A 19,082-nucleotide genomic window follows, 5' to 3' on the forward strand; every position below is an offset into this window, starting at 1 on the left:
TGCAAGTTTGCAAGTTCAGGATAATTCTGTTAGTATTGATGCCTGGCAGGGACTGCAACTGAGAAAGAATTACACACACACACACACACAAGTGCGTTACAATAATTATGATGAGAGAAAATCAATGTATACATGATATTCAATGGGAGACGTGAATGATCTGATTTTAGAGGCTGATAGAGTTGAAGGAAGAAGTCTCACTTGAGCATCAAAGCATGATGTGTGTGTGTGTGTGTGTGTGTGTGTGTGTGTGTGTGTGTGTGTGTGTGTGTGTGTGTGTGTGTGTGTGTGTGTGGTGGAAGCAGAGCTCTGGTGTGGAGGGGCATGAGACATATTTCTCCTCATCCAGCGTCAGATCGTTTCTGTCTGTGAGACCAGGAGCCCACTGACTCACTTCCACTCTTCCCTCACTGACTCAGTCCTCTGTCACTCTCACCACAGCCCAAGAACAACCGCGCCCCCCCCACATCCTCCTCTCCTCTCTCCCCACTCCTGTGATTAATTTGGGCCTCACGTTGCCCCCTGCTTCACTTCTTACAGTGGACCTCCTCCTCCTCCTCCTCCTCCTCCTCCTCCTCCTCCTCCTCCTCCTCCTCCTCCTCCTCCTCCTCCTCCTCCTCCTCCCCCCTTGCCCTCGCCTTTGAGCATGACCTCAGTTTAATGAAGCACAGACTCGGAAGGCTGACCGAACCACAACAGCAAAGAACCCCCCCACCACACACACACACAAACACACACTCCCTCCCCTTCCACTTGCCACTCAGAACCACTCCTAAGTGGCCCACCATTCACAATTCTCTGAGAATCAAAGCTATGCAAATTCGGCATCTGCAAATCCTCAGGCAGCTGCAGTTCAAATAAGACAAAAAGGGAAAAACTCATTCTCTGTGGATTTGTGGAAAATGTGTTTGGTTTGCACCAAGATGCTCAGCGATGGTAGACAAAGATTTCTGTTGGCAGGAAAAAAACTTCAGTGGTAACCTGAAGCTGCTTTCGGGGGAATTCCCCCTCGGCAGTGTCATGACCAAACTCACGGGACACCAGGAAGTGTTCACTGTTTTTCACCGGGGAAGCTCTTTATCTACACCGCAAAACTATTCCTCTGCAAGACATAACTCATAAATCACTCCCAGTCTTGTGCTTAGATAATTTTTTGGGGGGGAATCGTCAAAAGCCCTGAAACCCAACAGAGAAGAAAAACTGTGGGAAAATTCTACAAAAGGTGATTTGTAATAAAAACACATTCAGCTCATTCAGATTCACACACCTTATCACTTCAAACAAGCATGTTTTTAAGACTGGAAATGTTATTGTTCTTTATTTTTAGACACCTTTCCCCCGAATTCAGTCTGACACACTGGTGTTTCCAGGTGTTTGGACCACGTTTTGGTTGCATGGTCAAATATCTGTGCATTAAAATGTAAATCAGGACATAAGTCTGGTTTTTGAGTCTCATTTCTCAAATCATCCAGAGTAACTAACATTAAAAGCATTAAAAGCTGCAGTGCTTTTTGACAAAATCCAGCTCTGCACTGACATCTAGTGGAGAGTCAGGAACATCATCATTGGTACGACAGTAAACAATGCAAACACAATTACACAATCAGTTGTCTAATCAAGGGTCCTTTTATTGTGCACAATACATGTGTTGATAAAACGTCACATGTGCCTGTGTGAATCATTTCTTGTCAGACAGGGAACTTATTTTTAAGCTTATACTTAAAAAACAGCTATTGTAGCTAATTATATAAATTAAATCTATTTATGAATAATATAATTTTTTTATGTTTGACAAGTTTGGTTGAATGTATTATAAGACTGCACTTGTGCGAATGACTATACTTACAATAAATGCTGTTTTCTTACAGTCTGTTTAATGTCAACCACACAGTTAAACATAAGCTTTCTTCACTGATTGTTTCACCTCTTCTCCGGCACAGTCACCACCAGGCAAAGCTGAAAATAAATACTGTGGCTGCTTGCTTTAAGTTTTTTTTCACAAGGACTACACAACAATGCAAGGCCTCCCTCACATATGTCTCCATAATATTATGCAGCAGCTCCATGGTAACGGGGCAGGATTCAGCTCAGGCCGGGCCTCTCCCTGCCGCAGATCCGATATGTGCCTGTGCATAAGTCTGGTATGTAACAATTACTCAAACATGTGAACGTACACTGTGGTCCAGTCCTGCAGGGAGGAAGCCTGTCAGTACATCATGGCCCTTTAACTTGAACATTAGACCTCTCCCTCTTCCCATCTTAGTCCCCTCCTATCTTCTTCTTCTTCTTCTTTTTCTTTTCCTCATTATTAGGGCCCGAGCACTGACAGGCACTTTTTTTTTTTCTTTTTCAGGCAAACAAATTGGCTTTTTGAAGACTTAACATGCTGATATTCTTACCAAAATTTGCAGAAAGTTAGAAAATGGTGGAAATTTACGTATTCTGGAGTATTTTCAATGGGCGTCGCAAAATAGCTCAACGGTACCCCCAAGACCCCCGGAACGTGTTCACATTGACCAGACAAACAAAAAAGACTGGAGGTGCAATTGGAAAAAAGCAACAGGAAGCCTGATATTATGCATTTAGTGGCCATTTTGGCCATAGTCCACATTTTTACTTTGAGGTACCAGGGCTTTCATCAGATCAACTTCAAATTGAGATGTGTGTCATCACAACAAGATGGAGATACGAAGTTATTCAAAGATCGATTTTTTGTCACACTGTGTGACCTTGGCGTGGCGTCAAAGTTTGATTACACGCCATTAAAACACGATGTTCTGTAATGCGGACATACATGGACCATGAATCCTTTGATGCTGAGCCCTAACAAACAACTCCACTCCTGTAGTGACAGTGGTCATAGATCAAAGGAATCTATGTCTTGTTAAGTATATGTTTTGAGAAAGTTTCACACAGTAGGAAAAAGAAAGGAGGCCAACAGCCGTGAGTGTCAGTGTGGTGACGTTAGTCTGTAGGTCGCTCTTCACTGTGTTTCTTTGTGAATTCCTCGGCATTCTTCATGAATTTACCCTGGTCTTCAGCGTATTCCTCTGCCAGGTCTAACCTCAGCGAGTGCTCGGGCTCGGGGACGCTCACCAGAGCAATGAGATTATTGATCACTTGGATGGTTGTTGTGTCTGGTTTCCAGTTCTGCACACTGACGATAGGCAGGCAGATCTGACCCTTCTCGTCAATATTGGGATGGTAGATCTTTGTCTTGAAAGTGACCTTGGGTGGCTTGAAGGGATACTCGGCAGGGAAGATGATCTCAATGAGAAATGCTCCTTTGTCATATGGAGGACAATCAGGAACAATTAGCCCTTGCCAGCTAAAGATATTTGATTCGTCGACCTGAATGTTGCGGAAATGCCTCAGTCCAGATTTTCTGATTTCAGCGAGCTCCACTGTTAGTCTCCTGGTCGCAGCCATTATGCCACCAATCAGTCGTCGTCGTCTTCTTCTGCTTCTCGGTTTCGTCTGTACTCTGTAATATCACCTGTTGCAGTACGTGGACAAGTTGGTTGATGATTCAGAACTTGTAAAAAAAGGGTTAGAACTATTATACTCTCCCCGCCTAGTGCCGACCAGGCAATGACTTTTCTCCTTTCATACACAGGTATTGACCTTAGACAATAAGTGTACTCTTCCTCATCTGTATACTTATTGTCTAAGGTCAATAAGTATACAGCAGCGGTGGCGGATGAGACATGGGACAAACTAATAAGGTCAATACAGGTATTGACTGAAAACACCTATGAAGAGTATAGAGGATCTAGAATTTTACATCACAACAGTATGTTCGGTACCAATATATCCATAGATACATTTATTATAGTAGTAGTAGATTAGTCATATTAATATTATTAGTAGTTATATTTATTATTATCATTAATATTATTATTATTATTATGATTAAATCTTTATAACTCCTACAGACGTCGTCATTTGCCAACACTTTACTTTTACAGGCCTCCATCAACAAACCTGACGGGTGTTAGACACCAATCGCATGATCGGTCATTGAAGGACACACAGACAGACAGACAGACAGACAGACAGACAGACAGACGGACAGACGGACGGACGGACGGACGGACGGACGGACGGACGGACGGACGGACGGACGGACAGAGAGACAGAGTTTTCTGTATTTATTATGATGTCTGAGTTTTACATTAGTTTTACTAATTTGAGGAATTGACACTTGCTTGAGTTGGACGGTCTGCGCACACATATATCAACACTTATTGTAAGTGATATTAATGCTTAACAGAATACCATTTCCCCGCCATTTTGAATGCACAACTGCATTAGATAAAAATGATGCAACCTGGGCTTGGCTGAAAGCAGATATAGAGTCGGGTCTAGAGACGGGTTCAAATTCAAACAGGCATTAGCAGATTCGATCAGATGTTGCTGGTTCATGTTGATTTCTGTACTTTTTTATATGATCTGTTAAGTGATTTGTGCTCAGTAAAAAGGCACAAAACGGACTGCAATTTCAACTGTTAAGGATATTATTGATTGAATAAAATGACTAACTTATATTATTAGTGGAATGCAGGCCAGCAAAAATAATTATACATTTACAAGGCCAATGTAAACTGAGAAACTGTAAAATCTGATGAGCATATTATGTTGTGGGCATGTGTGTGGTGTAGCTTTTAATGTCAATGCTGTAGAAAAAAATGTGTAATAATAGTCACATACAGCAGCTAAAAACCATTGTGCTCAATTTTCCCACTCTAGCTACTTGAAAGATGATATGAAACAAATCAGTCAATCATTTCAAATTTTATTGCTATTCACCCATTCACGTTCATAATTATTGAGAAATACATAGGTCAAGAAGAAAATACCAGAAGATATATCACTATGATTTTCTCATTGTTAACAGTGTACCACTATAATAGAACAGGTTATCTCTGTCAGTTTATTTGTAAAAATGGACAAATGGATGTATCACTATAGCAATATATAAATTCTGCCACTCTCTCCACATCAGATAACACAAACAAACCTCTTTTTGGATGATCCTATGTACAGTATCTGCTGCTAACTTATGTGGAAATATTTGGTATGCTCCTCTGTATTTACAAGTCTCTTGTCAAAAGTAATGTTTCCTAAAAGCAGGAATATATAGAAATTAATAAATTGGTGAATCATTTTTTTGACCCCAACAAAATTATGGAAATGTATTTGATATGTTATGATATGTTGACAAAGTTATAATGTTGAGGGTAAAAAAGATTTACACTGAGATAATATAATAACAAAGTGATACAATTGAGGGTAACAAAATACCTTCACTGTTATATATATTTTATACAATATATATTTTTTATAGTATCATATTATATAATTTCATATAATATGAACAAACTGATCAAATTGAAGGTTAAAAAAATAGGCTTTTACTGCGGAGAGATCCCACTTCCGCCCGCAGCCCGCGTTTCCGTCTTGTAGTCAGGAAGTACCGTGTTGACAGGTCCGCTGCGTCCTCTGCTGCTGTTGCTCTGTTAGTTTGTGCTCGGCATCGAACTCTGCTCCTCAACATGTCTGCCAGGAACCCCGGCATGAAGCTCGGTGAGTCACAATATGTCACATGTACACCTCCGTGTATCTGTGTCTGCATCTCAGCTCGTTATTAACAACACGTGTAGTGGAATACATTTTTTTACCTCAACTGTTCATTTTCACATCACGTGACTCATGGATAAGTGCAGTAAGTGTTTCGCCACCTGTGTCCTTACGCCGGTGAATCAGTAAACTAGATCCAGGAGAGACAGCGGAGTCTGAACTCAGTTTAATCAGTAACGTGTTGGAGGTAACTGACCTGCTGAGCACTGTCACTTTATCATCAGCTCAAATACACATGACAAACTGGCTCCGCTGGGTTAAACACAACTTGTGGAAAAACACAAGATTCTCTCAGTAACTACTGCACCATAGATAGTGTTATATGTGATGCAGTGTACAGTCAGAGACTCCACGTCAGTGTAATTGAGAACTCATGACAGTCCATCCCTCTCTGGTCAGCTGACCTGGTAAACATGGTTCTCCCACGATGCAGTGTTGGTTAAGTTCAGTAAAACGAACTCTGACATACACGAGGTTCATAAATGTCATCAGCAGCTGGGCTCATTTCTATTAACATATGTCTGATGCCTCATTTCACTGTATAATCCCACACTTTTCCCCTCATAAGTGTCTTTCAATTTCATAATAATAAGTATACCGTTACTTTGTAGAGTACAACAGAAGGGGAATAAAGTGCATAAATGATGATATCAACAGATAAAAGATCAAAATAGCCATCACACTGATGAGTAGCAGACATCAATAACTTCACAAAACATTGAATTACAGCCAGGTTATATAGCAAGGTCCAACAAAAAAGCAATACTGAAGAAGCAAAAAGGTACAACAGAAAAACGAAAATATCCCTGGGAGATGCAAAAAACAAACCAAAACTAAATCATACAAGAGAAAGAAAAAGAGCACAATAAAACAGAATATGCTTCTCCCTCTGATCCTTTTTTTTATGGGGTTTTGTGCTGAGCTAGGCTAACACTGTCAAGGTGCGTCTCTATTGGATGTAGCAAGACAGAAAGTTCAAAGGTGTCACAAATGTTTAAGCATAAACTTTCACACCACGACGAGAGCAAGCAAAGAAAACTTCAAAAAAGATCTCAAATAAACACAATGATGAATGTTTTGTTTTTTTTGCTAACGGGCTGCAGACCTGGAGTGGATATCCAAAGTGAGGGTGAACACGCAGGCCGTCCTGAAGAGAGTGCAGCAGATCCAAGGACATAAGCTGCTCAAGAAACAGTGGCAGGTAGTTTTCTCCTTCTGCCACTACGATGACAAATGATGACCTTTAACGTGGATTTAGACGTGTCTACCTGTATAATGCTGTCTGTGTAGTTGTATCTATTCTGTGCAACTGGGAACACCAAAAGAAAAAGCATTCTCTGAAAACATGGTCAATAGACAATGAATGTAATTGATATTGTACACTGGAGTTTTAGGGCCATTTTAAAGAAGACATTTAGAAAATAATGTCATGAGCATAAAATTGTAATTTAATGAGAAAATGTTATACTTTAGGAATAAAGAAAATAAATATTACTTTGGAATTAATCAGCAAGTAGAACCCATGCTCACTGGAGTTCCACTACTTCTGGATCTTGTGGATCTTATTATGTGACCAACGATAACCTCCCAGTCAATCACTACTAAACATTTCCTTGTCCACAAAAGAGGTAATTTACTCCAAGTCTGTGGTTCTTTCTTCAGAAGAGACAGTTTCTTACACAATCTTTTCTAGGATTATGTGGTATTTTGTTATTTTTTAAATCAAGACTAAGGTATATCTTAACAAGATGCAGGTGACAGTCTGATCTGATATTTCTTCTCTAAAATATCACAGCCTAAAATCATGACTTTATTATCATAAAACAAATGTATTCTTTTAAATGTATGACCTTATTCTTGTACAACATCTTGTAATATTGTGACTTTATTCTTGAAATATACTCTCAGTTATTTGCAGCCTTAATACTCTTATCATAATATTGTATTACTGATGTATTTTAAGATTTATAAAGCTTTCTTGAAAATCTTGACAGATTAATCTCTGTCTGATCCAGCACATAAACTTGAAACATCATCCACAATGTTCTCTCTCAGATAATGCTATTTTGGAGAATGATACCACAAGAGTAAAAAACTTGTTGCACAGACATGAATACAGATTTCACACTAATGTCCACACTGTCTGTTTGACAAAGCTTCAGTAATGTGAACCAACTATTTGCACATATGTTGGCTTCCAAATGCAATAATTACAATATAAGGGAAGGGGAAAAAACAATTAAATAGCTACATATCATTAACAAATGACTTGTTCCTAGCTAAAAAAAAATTCTCTGGCCACTTAATTTTGCCATCGTTGTTCTTTGTGTGTGGTTCAGGCCGCCTGGCTGCTGAAGGCTGTAACATGTATTGACCTGACGACTCTGGCTGGAGACGACACACCGTCCAATGTCCACCGGCTGTGTCTGAAAGCCATCCAGCCAATCAGACAGGACCTGCTGCGGAAGATGGATATGCACGACAAAGGTCTGCTCCAGCTCCACATACAGCCCAGGGTTCAGTCACTGCAACTATCAACATACTGTGATATTTTACTTGCATTAAGAATGGTTTAAAAACAAAAAATCTCTTTGATTAATGATAATCCTTAATGGTGACAGTGAACAGTGAACCTTCCTCTTCAGCAGCTCTGGAGCCCATTAAAAGACATTTGTTCAGACCAGAATTCAACCTGCAGAGGGCGACACAGACCAGTTTATGATGGTTTCTTCTTCCCTGCTCTGTTGTCTGTGTTGTGTGTCAGGAGTGACCACAGCAGCGGTGTGTGTGTATCCGTCCCGTGTGGCTGACGCTGTTGCATCACTAAAGGCAGCCAACTCTAGCCTCCCTGTTGCTTCAGGTAAGTCTCCTGAAAATGACTTTTTACTGCAGGAAAGAAATGAGTGGGTGAGTTGATCAGGAATGTGACTGTGTGTGTGCTGTGTACCTTTAGTAGTAACAGAGTAACACTTCACTTGATTCTCATTGATGGTATGTTCTTCCTCCTCTCCCAGTGGCCACTGGTTTCCCTGCTGGTCAAACTCCACTGGAGACCCGGCTGCAGGAAGTCCGTATGGCAGTGGCTGACGGTGCCGCCGAAATCGACATTGTCATCAACAGGACGCTCGCCCTTACAGGACAGTGGGAAGGTACGCTGAGATCACATGACGTGAAAGACACAGAAAGTCAAGCACAAAAAACATCTGCTTCAGGATAAAAAGTGTAGTTAAAAAAACTTTCAAATTCTATGTGACTGGGTCCTCAATACTGACAACCATTCCTGCCTCTCCTGGGGGGCTTCTGTTCAAATTTAGCATTACAAATTAAAACAATTGGCTACTTATCAAAAAGCTAAATCAAATGTGATAATATAGCACTGTGATAAGTGACTAATCAGAAACATTAACACTTGGAGATAATATGTGTGATAGGATACATCTGTATTACCTTTTGATTTGGTCTATGTCCCAAGACACAAAGGAGGTGTTAATCACCTGTACAGCTGCCAGCCACCAGGGGGAGTTCCAGATGTTTTGGCTTTACTTTTTTGGGAGCTGTCATGTTAACTGTCTTTATATACAGTCTATCAAACAGGCACAGTAACAGACCTTTGGGTCCCACAAACAAGTCTGACAGCCTGCATGCATACATATTAACCTCTCTATGAAAATGTGTGTTTGTGATGTGCCTTGAGCTGACAGTGTCTGGCTCACTCAACACGGGCTGAGTTAAAGAAAACCCAGACATGTCACACAGGTAGGGATGGATTAAAAGAGACGGGGAAGTCTGTGATGCTGCTGCACAGATGAAAAGAGCTGTGGAGGAGGACAAGGCTCTCGTAGAGTGAGCATGACTGCCATGTCGGTGGTCCTTTCTCACACAACCAGAGAAAGCTGCTGTTTTGTCAGAGGCTTCCCTTGGGAATGCTCTCTGTAATGCTCAGACTGCTGTTGGGTCTGCCTGAGGGCTGCTCTGTGTGTCACATAATGAGACAGTGCGTGGAAAACATTGCATACGAAGCTGCACAAGATTCAACTTTTGCCGAAGAACGTGAAAAGAAGCCCGGTGAACATTGGCAGAACTTCCTTGGGTTGGATGAAAACGAAATAATCAGATGCAGTCCTGAGTGTTTGGCGTGGACCCGGTCAGGACACCACAGCAATGATTAGGCTGGATTTCATGAGTGAGAAACAATTCATAATATTCATTGAAAAGATGCCCCCCCCAGTCTCAAGAGGCATGACAGAAAAGGAATTTTCTAAGTTGACTATTTTCCCAAACACTGCAAAAAAAAACAAAACAGTGAAGAGTTTGTAAAAAGAAAAAAAAGTGAAAACTATCGCTCGGCAAAGAATTTGATGGACTTGAATCCACTTGAACACAATTGAAATACTTTAAAGTGAAAGTAACAAAACCCCTCCAGCAAAGAGGAGCTGAAAAGAATCATCTGTGAAGAATGAACGTCTCTCCACAGATTTGTTTAAATCTGGTATCAGCCATGCCCAGGAGGATTGAATCTATGATCAAAAATAAGGCTGTGCATTCACACTGTTGAAAACAAAAAGAAAGAATGGCAGTTTTGTTGTATATTGTAATTCACTTACTTCTTTACCTGAGTTTTGGGGCAAAGAGAAGCAGCTATTTTAAAGGAAGAAACTTGAGTGATTTGCTTTTTTGGTCCCTGGAGGGGGAAGAGCCAGGGGTAATTCCCACTGTGCATCACAGGTTTCCGTTTTCTTACTTGTACTTACTTTTTTAAATGTTTAAATCGTGGATGCTCAGAGACACTTCTTTGTCCGAAACCTTCATGCTGGATGAGATGCCCAGAGCTAAGGTTTCCATCATGGACGAAGCCAGATAACGGCTGGAGCAGAGTCAGTTCCTGAGTTAAAGTCATGGATCCCATATCATACCCCCACCACAATATTGCTGAAAGGCAGGCCATTTTGCTGCGTAAGGGGTTTTCATTTTGCTGCAGGTGGCAAACCTATGCCCTCCCAAGTGTTCCTGTTCGGGGGCCTGGCGCCGGCCTTTCAGTGTAGAAATGCTGGATCAAATTATTGTAGGGGGGGAACGACTTTGCATCATGGGGGGTTGCCACATCTCGCCCAACAATAACAATGTACCCTGTTTTGATGGAGCACAGATTTGCGTGATCCCACAGCAATAGTCTCCTGGCCGTTTCCAGTAGACACATACCATACCACCTTAGCAGCACCTGTGTAGATACTGGTATGTGTGAAGTAGCTCTTCCATAGGGAACCCTCATGGACAGGATAAGTGGGGTTTTCCCACTTGACGGAGAAGCCAAATCACCTCTGGAGATTTGTCATGAGAAGAAGACCCATAGGAACCATGAGAGTGGCTGACCCATCACTTGTGTGTGAGGGGAGATGTGCCTCCAGTCTCACGGGGGACGGTTTTGCTCTCATTTATCAACTTAGAATGGCAGCGGTGAGCTGTTTCTCTGGAGGAGGCCATCAGAATCAGGATGTCCAGATGAAATAAAACTCTGATGTCCTTCCTGGGTAATGGCTCCAGGGCCATTTCCTCACATTTGGAGAATGTCCACAGGGCAACTGACGGAAAAACCGTTTCACTGATACTGAACTCTTGTGCTGAATATACAACACAAGAATTTCCTGTGTTAAGGGATGATGGCCACATGCAAGTAAGGTCCTTGTTGGTGAGTGGATGTGAACCGACTGTTGATGAGCAAGTGAACCTGTCTTTTCCTTGAGGATCTGTTGAAGAGAGACGGATTGTATTACAACATTCTTTTGAAAACCAGAACCCGAGGGAGAGAGGCAGGACTGTAGCCCTTTTAAAAAAATTAATTTTGCCCTCCAATTGTTCATGGCCAGCAGACTTTGTTACAATGAGTAAGAGGGCGAGCACACATCTGAACCTGTGTGGACGTTAGTGACAGACACTGAGGAGCCCTCTGTGCTGCTGCATGGGCTGGTGCTTGCTCAACGCAGCCCTTTGGGAGGGCAGAGGTTAAAAGCCTATGGCACGGCGTGAGGTGGGGGCATGCACATCAATCATGATATCATTTTCAGAATCTGAATCATGCCAAAGAGGGAACCCACCTATAAAATGTACAGATGGGTGAACTGTCAGGAGTTTGGACAGGCTGTTGTGTACTCTTGAGTCTGAAAATCTGTTTTGCTTGTGACAGTGTGGGAGTGAGCGGAAACTGACTCGACAGTTGACGGAGCGTGCAAGTGCTGTGGAGCCAACGTGTACATTAGCAGGAACCGTTGCAAAACACTCAGAGAAGAGGAAAGCACCAAAGAACCAATTGTTAGGGAAGCGGTTGTCTCATGAAAGAGCAGTTGTGCGCTGCAATTTATGCAGAGAAACACACATCCACCGCGTCCCATCTTTGGCGCTTCTCCTTGCTGGTTGGTTTAGCTGGCAGGTTTCTTGAGGCACAGACGGGGGATGTTGGCTATTGGGGAGGGGTGGTTGTGGAACAGGCTGAATGACTGCTAGTGGAGGTAGCTGGCAAGAAACGTACACAGTCTGTGATGACGCACAGAACTGTCTGTTCTCGCCGTGTCCTTTTTCACAAGTCAGAGGGAAAGTGGATGACTGCTTCCTGGAGCAGTGAGTCAAAGAGCCCACCAGGGGCAGATGGGGCCATCAGCAGACCTTTACGACTATGCTCATGATCCACAAGCTGGGAGAACATGTTGGGGGGGTAGCTACAGCTCATAAAACAAGAAGTGTCTGTGAAATAGAAGTTAACAATTTTTTTTTATATTTCTCAAATGATCACAACTGAAACTTTTTTTAAATGTCTGTATTCCTTTAATTGTTTAAAAAACTGTCCTCACTTTACTGTTGTGTGTGTTGTGCTTTCTTTGGTGGTTGAATACTTTAGTTTTTTGATCATCAACACGTTTCCTGTCTCCCTCCACAGCCATGTATGATGAGATCCGTCAGTTCCGAGAAGCCTGTGGCGACGCCCACATGAAATCCATTCTGGCTATTGGCGAGCTTGGCACCTACACCAACGTCTACAAGGCCAGCATGGTGGCCATGATGGCTGGTCAGTGTCCTCACACCCTGCTCTCACAGGTTTCAGACTAACAGTCACACTTTATGAAGAAAGTGTTCATTTGTTGGCAATTAACGTTTCAACATTTTAGTAAATATGTTTAATTTGTTTCTTTCTGGAGAGAAATATTCAACACGAGAAAGATTAAAGTCACTCGCTAGTTGTTTATTACAGCCACTAAAACTCTTCTTTGTTGCTCACATTTACATATTCGAAACAGAAATTTCCCTCATGGCTTTACAATAGCGTGAATGCAACTCTACACCTTCCTTCCTCATTTGGTGACTTGGATCTGTTAACGTGATTATATGGGACCCGCCCCTGCCCTTGTCTCACCACCCTCACTGAGCTCCGCCCACAATTTGACAACATCGGTTCATTTGATTTTTGACATCACATCGGCCATTTGAATCCCTTGTTTTCAAATGGGTATTTGTTGACTACAGTTTTAAGGTGGCAAAACTCAGCCATGCTGTTGGTGTTTGTTTCACTCAAAATATGCCTTTTTATCAAACACGTGTAGTTTGAGTGGGACGTTATAGAAGCTCCTGTCTGACAAAACATCTTTTAAATAATATAATGCACACAAACGACCTCCATGAAAGATTTGAGGAATAACCATAACTGATTTCACATTAAGGCTTTAAGGCACACAGACTTTGAACTCGTAAAAAAAGGTCACATAATGACTGAGTTACTCACAGCTTGTCTTCACAAGAAGCATTTAATCTATATTTTTTTCAGCTGGCCGTGTGACAGAAGAGTTTCTATGTCAATCAGTCAAGATGCCCACACAGGTTCTAATGCCCTATGTTTTAATCATGGTTTTTGTGCAATTACTACACTTTGTGGACACTTTTAATGCACACCTTTGTAGATTTGTCTGCACATGTACAAATTTCAATACAAATGTGATCACACACACAGATTCTGAATACACATTTGCAGATCCCTCTATGCAGCCGCAAATCTCTGTACTCTTTTGCAGATTATTTTACATATTTACAAATATGGTTACATGCAGACTCATAGTTTGAGACCCAGCTACACAACAAGCTGCCGCTCTGCCAACGTGTACCTGTTTCATGTCATGCAGCAGTAAAGAGGATTTAAAAAGTCTGAGGTCTATAGTCCAGAGAATTTGGATGGCTGAGTGTAATTCCTGCTGTCCGCCAGTTTGTGACGCTGCTGCTCAGCTTTTTCTTTTACCTCTTACAAATGGCGACACGTGTGCACGCGCACACACACACAGGGTATGCTTAACTAGCCATCACATAATAAGCCGATTACAGAACCAAATTGTCAGGGGCTCTGATAGAGATCATTATTAAAATGCATTGCTTTTGTCGCCACACTCGCTCCTTAATCTCCTCTTGTTCCTATGAATTGCGTATGAGATTCCTGAAATTGAATGATAATTTCACCTATTAATCTCTGATGCAGGCTATTTTACTCTGCTGTTCCCCGCCAGTATCCCCCTGCCCATGCAAATGAATAGAGCTTCATTACCGCCACCCGCATTTAATAACCGTTATCCATTATCTGGTAATTAAGACTCCCCATAACGAATCTTAAGGATTATACCAGTTTGAGGAGAGGAGAGCGGCTGAAAAAAAGACCTGACTGGAAGAATACATAGAACATGTCTTTAATGAAATGGAAAATGTTCATCTTGTTCTGTTCAGTAATGAACAGTCATTATACACCATGGTGGCAGAAGGGGTGATTTTTTTCCATCTCTTCTGCAGCCTGCAGTTTGTGGATAATCTATTAAAGAGCATCATTTCATCTTCTATTTTTAACAGGAAAGCAGATAAAACATAATTGGCTGTGAAGGAAGGGAAGGAAAAATTAAGGGATTTTATTGATGAGCATGCAGCTGCCCTCTGTTAGCCATCAGCAGAAGCATATGTTCCTGTCTGGCCAGGCCTAGACTCTCAGAGTAATGCCCCGTCCATCCTCTGTTTGCACCCTCACACCGACACTGTGCTGCTGACTCCGCTCGCCTACTTTAGCAGCTCGTCACATGTTCAATCCTCCTTCACAGGTTTGACTGTGAGGCAGCGTAATAGAAAACATGCTGACAGATGAATGATGAGTGAATATTTGCAGGAATGTATCACAAGACGACATGTCACCTGTTTAAATCCGACAGGCTCGGACTTCATCAAGACGTCCACGGGAAAGGAGTCTGTCAACGCTACTTACCCAGTTGCCATAGTGATGGTGAGAGCCATCCGTGACTACTACTTGTGTACAGGCCACAAGGTACAGTACTTAACTCCTGCCATTCTGTGGCTCGTGAATATTTCCTGGTTAATGAGGTGAAGAGAAAAGTGGTTCCGCACATTGTAGATCAGCTGCGTGCACGTTGGCTCCTCTACCAGCAGCATTGTCTAATTTATTACTTCCATTAACCTAGGATTCTATAACATAGGAGCAGGAACTTGTTAATCATTTTCAGTAAATGGAGACGCCAACATCGGAAGAGACCAAGACCAAAACTCTACTCAGACCTTTACACAACGACATTTAATGTTGTGCTAAAACACATTATAAAAGCTTTGCTCTTGTTGTGCAAGTCACTCCTGCAAAATTCCACCATTAGCCATTATGGGATGTGAGGTATGGGACAAAAACCATAATAACCATATACAGCTTGATATCAACACACACAGTTGTATTCTACTTGTTAACACAATAGGAACTCCACTTTACTCCCAGCCAGACAGTGGCTTGTGTGTTGTTTGCAGACGTAGAAAGCTTTTCCTTCATCAAACAGGATAATGTGTTGATACTTCATTTCAGCAGTGAAACATAAATCACAATATACAGTGATCTCCTTTAGTAGCCAGTGTTTATATAAATAACATCTCAGAATGAGGCATAATCATGTTCCTATTGTTCTGCTGTCGGCTGAAAGCAATGCCCCCTCCTACAGTACATATAAAATCAATGCAAGAAACATATAGCCGCATATTTGCGCTGGCCAACCAAAACCGATTTGAATATGTATGCTGTGTGTTGTGTGTATTTATGTTTACATAAAACAATATTTTCTTCACGTTCTATTTGGTTGTATTCTGTTTCCAGCCTTAATTGTGTCCTAAGGGTTTGATTAATGACAACTTGGGAATTATTGCCAATTATTTTGTTAATATATTTCCTTCATTCTTCGAAATTAAATACAATTTTCTTCAGAAAACAGTCTCTTGGGCTTTACCCGAGAAACTGAGGCATAAACTTGCTCCTTATTTGGTCTGAGCAAACCGTTCCAGTTGGTAGAGAACACAGTGTGACGGCTCCTCCTGCTGCAGTTTAACATCTGACAGTGTTGCATTGGAGAGTGTTTGTCAGGGATTCTTTTGTTCTGTCACGTTATAGAGGAACATCCTTGTTTTTGTTCTCTGGCAAACTACACACAACAATTTGTGTGCATTATTGTGTCCTTTAGCCTGTTTTCTTCCCATGGCTCGCCAAACCTTCACATATATACTTGATCAATAATTTTAATAATCATTTTAGAGGCTTGACTCGTTTCTATAGAGCAGTTTAACTATTAAAGCCACTAAACCCTTTAGGTTTAGAGTGTAATCAAGCTTTAAGTGAAGGTTGTGTCCTTGTGTTCTCTCAGGTGGGCTTTAAGCCGGCAGGGGGGATCCGCACGGCTCAGGAGTCTCTGGTGTGGTTCAGTCTGATGAAAGAGGAGCTCGGCAACGATTGGCTGTGTCCTCACCTGTTCCGCCTGGGAGCCAGTAGCCTGTTGGCTGATATTGAGAGACAGGTGAGGATGTACACATAGTACACATCATATCTTATTTTTTCCTCAAAACATGACTGTGGAATTATAAGTTACAATTTGACATTTTAGAGAGAACCTTGTGAAACTTTGTTTTGCTACATTTGTTCTTGTTTGTGCAGATCTATCATCACGTGTCTGGACAGTATGCAGCCTATCACGAGCTGCCTATGGCCTGAAGCTGTGGTCTTCCTTCTTCAATGACCAATCCAAACCTCAGACCTGCCACACAAGCCTGTTGGTGGTTGCCCAGGCAACACACTGACTCATCAATTAAAAATTTACACCATAGACTGTAAATAAAGATGGAACTGTCTCCACTTCCTTCAATCACTGGGAAACAGAGTCTGTGTGTAGTGATCATTGGATGGAAGTGATCTACTGTCTCAATGTCTCACTGATGCAAACACTCCACCAATCATGAGTCAACCTCAGCGTGATAAGAACTGCCTGAAATGACAAAAAACATCTTTTAGAAACATTTATTTGACATGTTTTTTGACTTTTGCGTTTGGTCCATGTCCCATCTGCTTACAAGGAGGAGTCATGGTTGTCACGTCATCTTCATATACAGTCAATGTTTAAAACAAGTTCAAAGAACGTTTATCAATTTGATTTTGTCTTTTATTTCCTTAAAGTCTTAAAATATAAACTACGGCCCTGGAAATAAAAGATAATATATGTGGACATGTGTCTCCCACGCCTTTGTTCTTCCAAATACAAAAACTAATTGACACATTGGATTGCATAGAGATTGCACAGAGTGTTTCCTTTCTCCATGTACATCAACCCTGGAAAGACGCCAGCAGAGCTTCGATCCCATCCGCGAAGCCTCTGGTCCACACCGCCTGTCTGATTTTTGCATACACTTGTCAAGTCTCCGACCTATCACCGGCAATGTGCGCTGAATCTGTTATCAAGGCTTCCTTTGCTCTTAATTTCATGAGCAGGAAGCTCGTCCAACTGAGGAGCGCTGGGGATTAATCAGGGGTTAAGTGAGTTTAAAAGATCTGATTGAACAGCTCACAAATTTTCAGGCTTCATTTGAAGACGGAAAACTTTCTTCTTGCTTTCCTTCTTTAATTAAGAAATCACAGGCCTTGACCTTGACTGGAACAGAGGATAAATGAGTAAATTAATTGTGGAAGGAAGGAAGTGTGAGCTCTCAGCTTGGGGGAAAAACGTGGGATTAGATGAAAAACTCCTGGGAGAAGGTTGGCTGCGGGGTGCTGGTGGAAGGGCTGGGAATGGGGCCATGCGCGCTTACGAACTGTAGGTGGTGGTTTGTCAAAGTCAAATACAGAACTTTGAACGGTACTCCGCACAATACATGCAGAATAACATGATTGGCTGGCGTACCTGTCTGTCACTAACTCAACTGCCTGCATGCACAAACCCTGCCCAACAGTGTGTTAACTACCTGAAATTACAGAGATCTTTTTGGGAAAAAGATAATTTTGCTTTTACTTTGAAGGGGGTGGGGTCTGGCCTCATTTTTGTAAAACATCCATGCAGTCCATTCTCATATCTGGGCTTTGTACAAGACAGAAATGACCACTGCAGAGGCAACAAAATTAAGTGTTGAATTAAGGATCCACGTTGTTAGCCGAATCCACCTGTAACTAGACTTATACCAATGCTAACCTTGTTGTCTTGCTACTAAGTTTTAATGTTTAAGGTCTATGTAGAATGAAACATCCTATGGTGTGAAGAATGATGCAAACCAAATAGTTTCTCCTTTTTGTTTCCTCTTGGGAGATAACAAGAACCCCTCCCCCCTGTGTGAGGTGTGTAACCAGGAATGATGGAGTGAGCTTCTGTAGTCTGCTCTTGATGGATTAGTCCCACTTACGTAAAGGCATGTAGATCATCTCAAATCTGGACCATCGGTCAGCACTCTGCCACTTGATAAGACAGAGGCACGGAGGCTGGAACTTGATTCTGCCTGATTGATTCTCCGGGCCATCCATAAAGATCCCAAGCGTGTGCAGACACGGCACAGAAGTAGACTCGCTGTGGGATTAAAAGTTTAGTAGGTGTGTCATCTGACGAGAACCGTGGGTTCTGAGCTCGGGTTTACTATGATTACATTTGACGGAGACTTTTTTTTCATGGGTTCAAATTTGTTGGGGAAACTAATTCCAAACGTTGTCGGTATTCCACAAGCGTATTAGTTGTATGTTCACCTGAAAGTCTGTTAGGGAAGGCAGGATGAAAACCCCCTGGCTGCTTCTCACTGCGTCAATCACCTCCTTCCAAATGTAGTCTTTATAGTCTTCTTAAAAATATTTTGGGGGCCTTTGTTGATCAGAGAGTGAAATGGGGAAAGAGAGGGAAAGAAATGCTTTATAGTCCTGATGCCATGAATTTAACAAATGGAAGCACTTCTTCAGATGGTCCCTGGGACATTTAAGCAATTTCTCTGCATACATAAACAGAAATGTCTCATAAATCATTGTGTAAAGAGTAAAAACAACTACTCTCGCAGCTACACACATTTGGCCAATACAACACAATCCAGCAAACATTTACATCAGCCGATATCAGAACTCTGGAGATTCTAGAAGAGCTCAGGCT

At 41.8% G+C, this 19,082-nt stretch overlaps 2 protein-coding genes across 2 annotated transcripts; one reads left to right on the forward strand and one right to left on the reverse strand.

Moving 5' to 3' along the window:
- Window positions 1–2,964: 2,964 nt before the first annotated feature.
- Window positions 2,965–3,429, reverse strand: LOC133011441 (ubiquitin-conjugating enzyme E2 L3-like). The gene has a single exon (XM_061079176.1). It carries the CDS (start codon window positions 3,427–3,429, stop codon window positions 2,965–2,967), a length of 465 nt encoding a protein of 154 aa, XP_060935159.1.
- A 2,036-nt stretch (window positions 3,430–5,465) lies between these two features.
- Window positions 5,466–17,192, forward strand: dera (deoxyribose-phosphate aldolase (putative)). The gene is made up of 9 exons (XM_061072881.1): window positions 5,466–5,586; window positions 6,744–6,841; window positions 7,980–8,127; window positions 8,405–8,500; window positions 8,655–8,789; window positions 12,569–12,697; window positions 14,862–14,974; window positions 16,341–16,490; window positions 16,628–17,192. The coding sequence occupies exons 1-9, from the start codon at window positions 5,556–5,558 to the stop codon at window positions 16,682–16,684; spliced, it is 957 nt and encodes a 318-aa protein (XP_060928864.1). The 5' UTR covers window positions 5,466–5,555; the 3' UTR covers window positions 16,685–17,192.
- The last annotated feature ends 1,890 nt before the right edge of the window (window positions 17,193–19,082 follow it).

This window comes from Limanda limanda, chromosome 1 (genome assembly GCF_963576545.1).
Source record: "Limanda limanda chromosome 1, fLimLim1.1, whole genome shotgun sequence".
Taxonomy (NCBI): domain Eukaryota; kingdom Metazoa; phylum Chordata; class Actinopteri; order Pleuronectiformes; family Pleuronectidae; genus Limanda; species Limanda limanda.

Excerpts from the sequence above, each read along its gene's own strand:
- LOC133011441 (XM_061079176.1), bottom strand. The coding sequence starts at position 3,429 with ATGGCTGCGACCAGGAGACTAACAGTGGAGCTCGCTGAAATCAGAAAA.
- dera (XM_061072881.1), top strand. The coding sequence starts at position 5,556 with ATGTCTGCCAGGAACCCCGGCATGAAGCTCG. Across the intron at positions 8,501-8,654 it reads TAGCCTCCCTGTTGCTTCAG|TGGCCACTGGTTTCCCTGCT; the intron begins GTAAGTCTCCTG and ends CTCCTCTCCCAG. Across the intron at positions 8,790-12,568 it reads CCTTACAGGACAGTGGGAAG|CCATGTATGATGAGATCCGT; the intron begins GTACGCTGAGAT and ends CTCCCTCCACAG.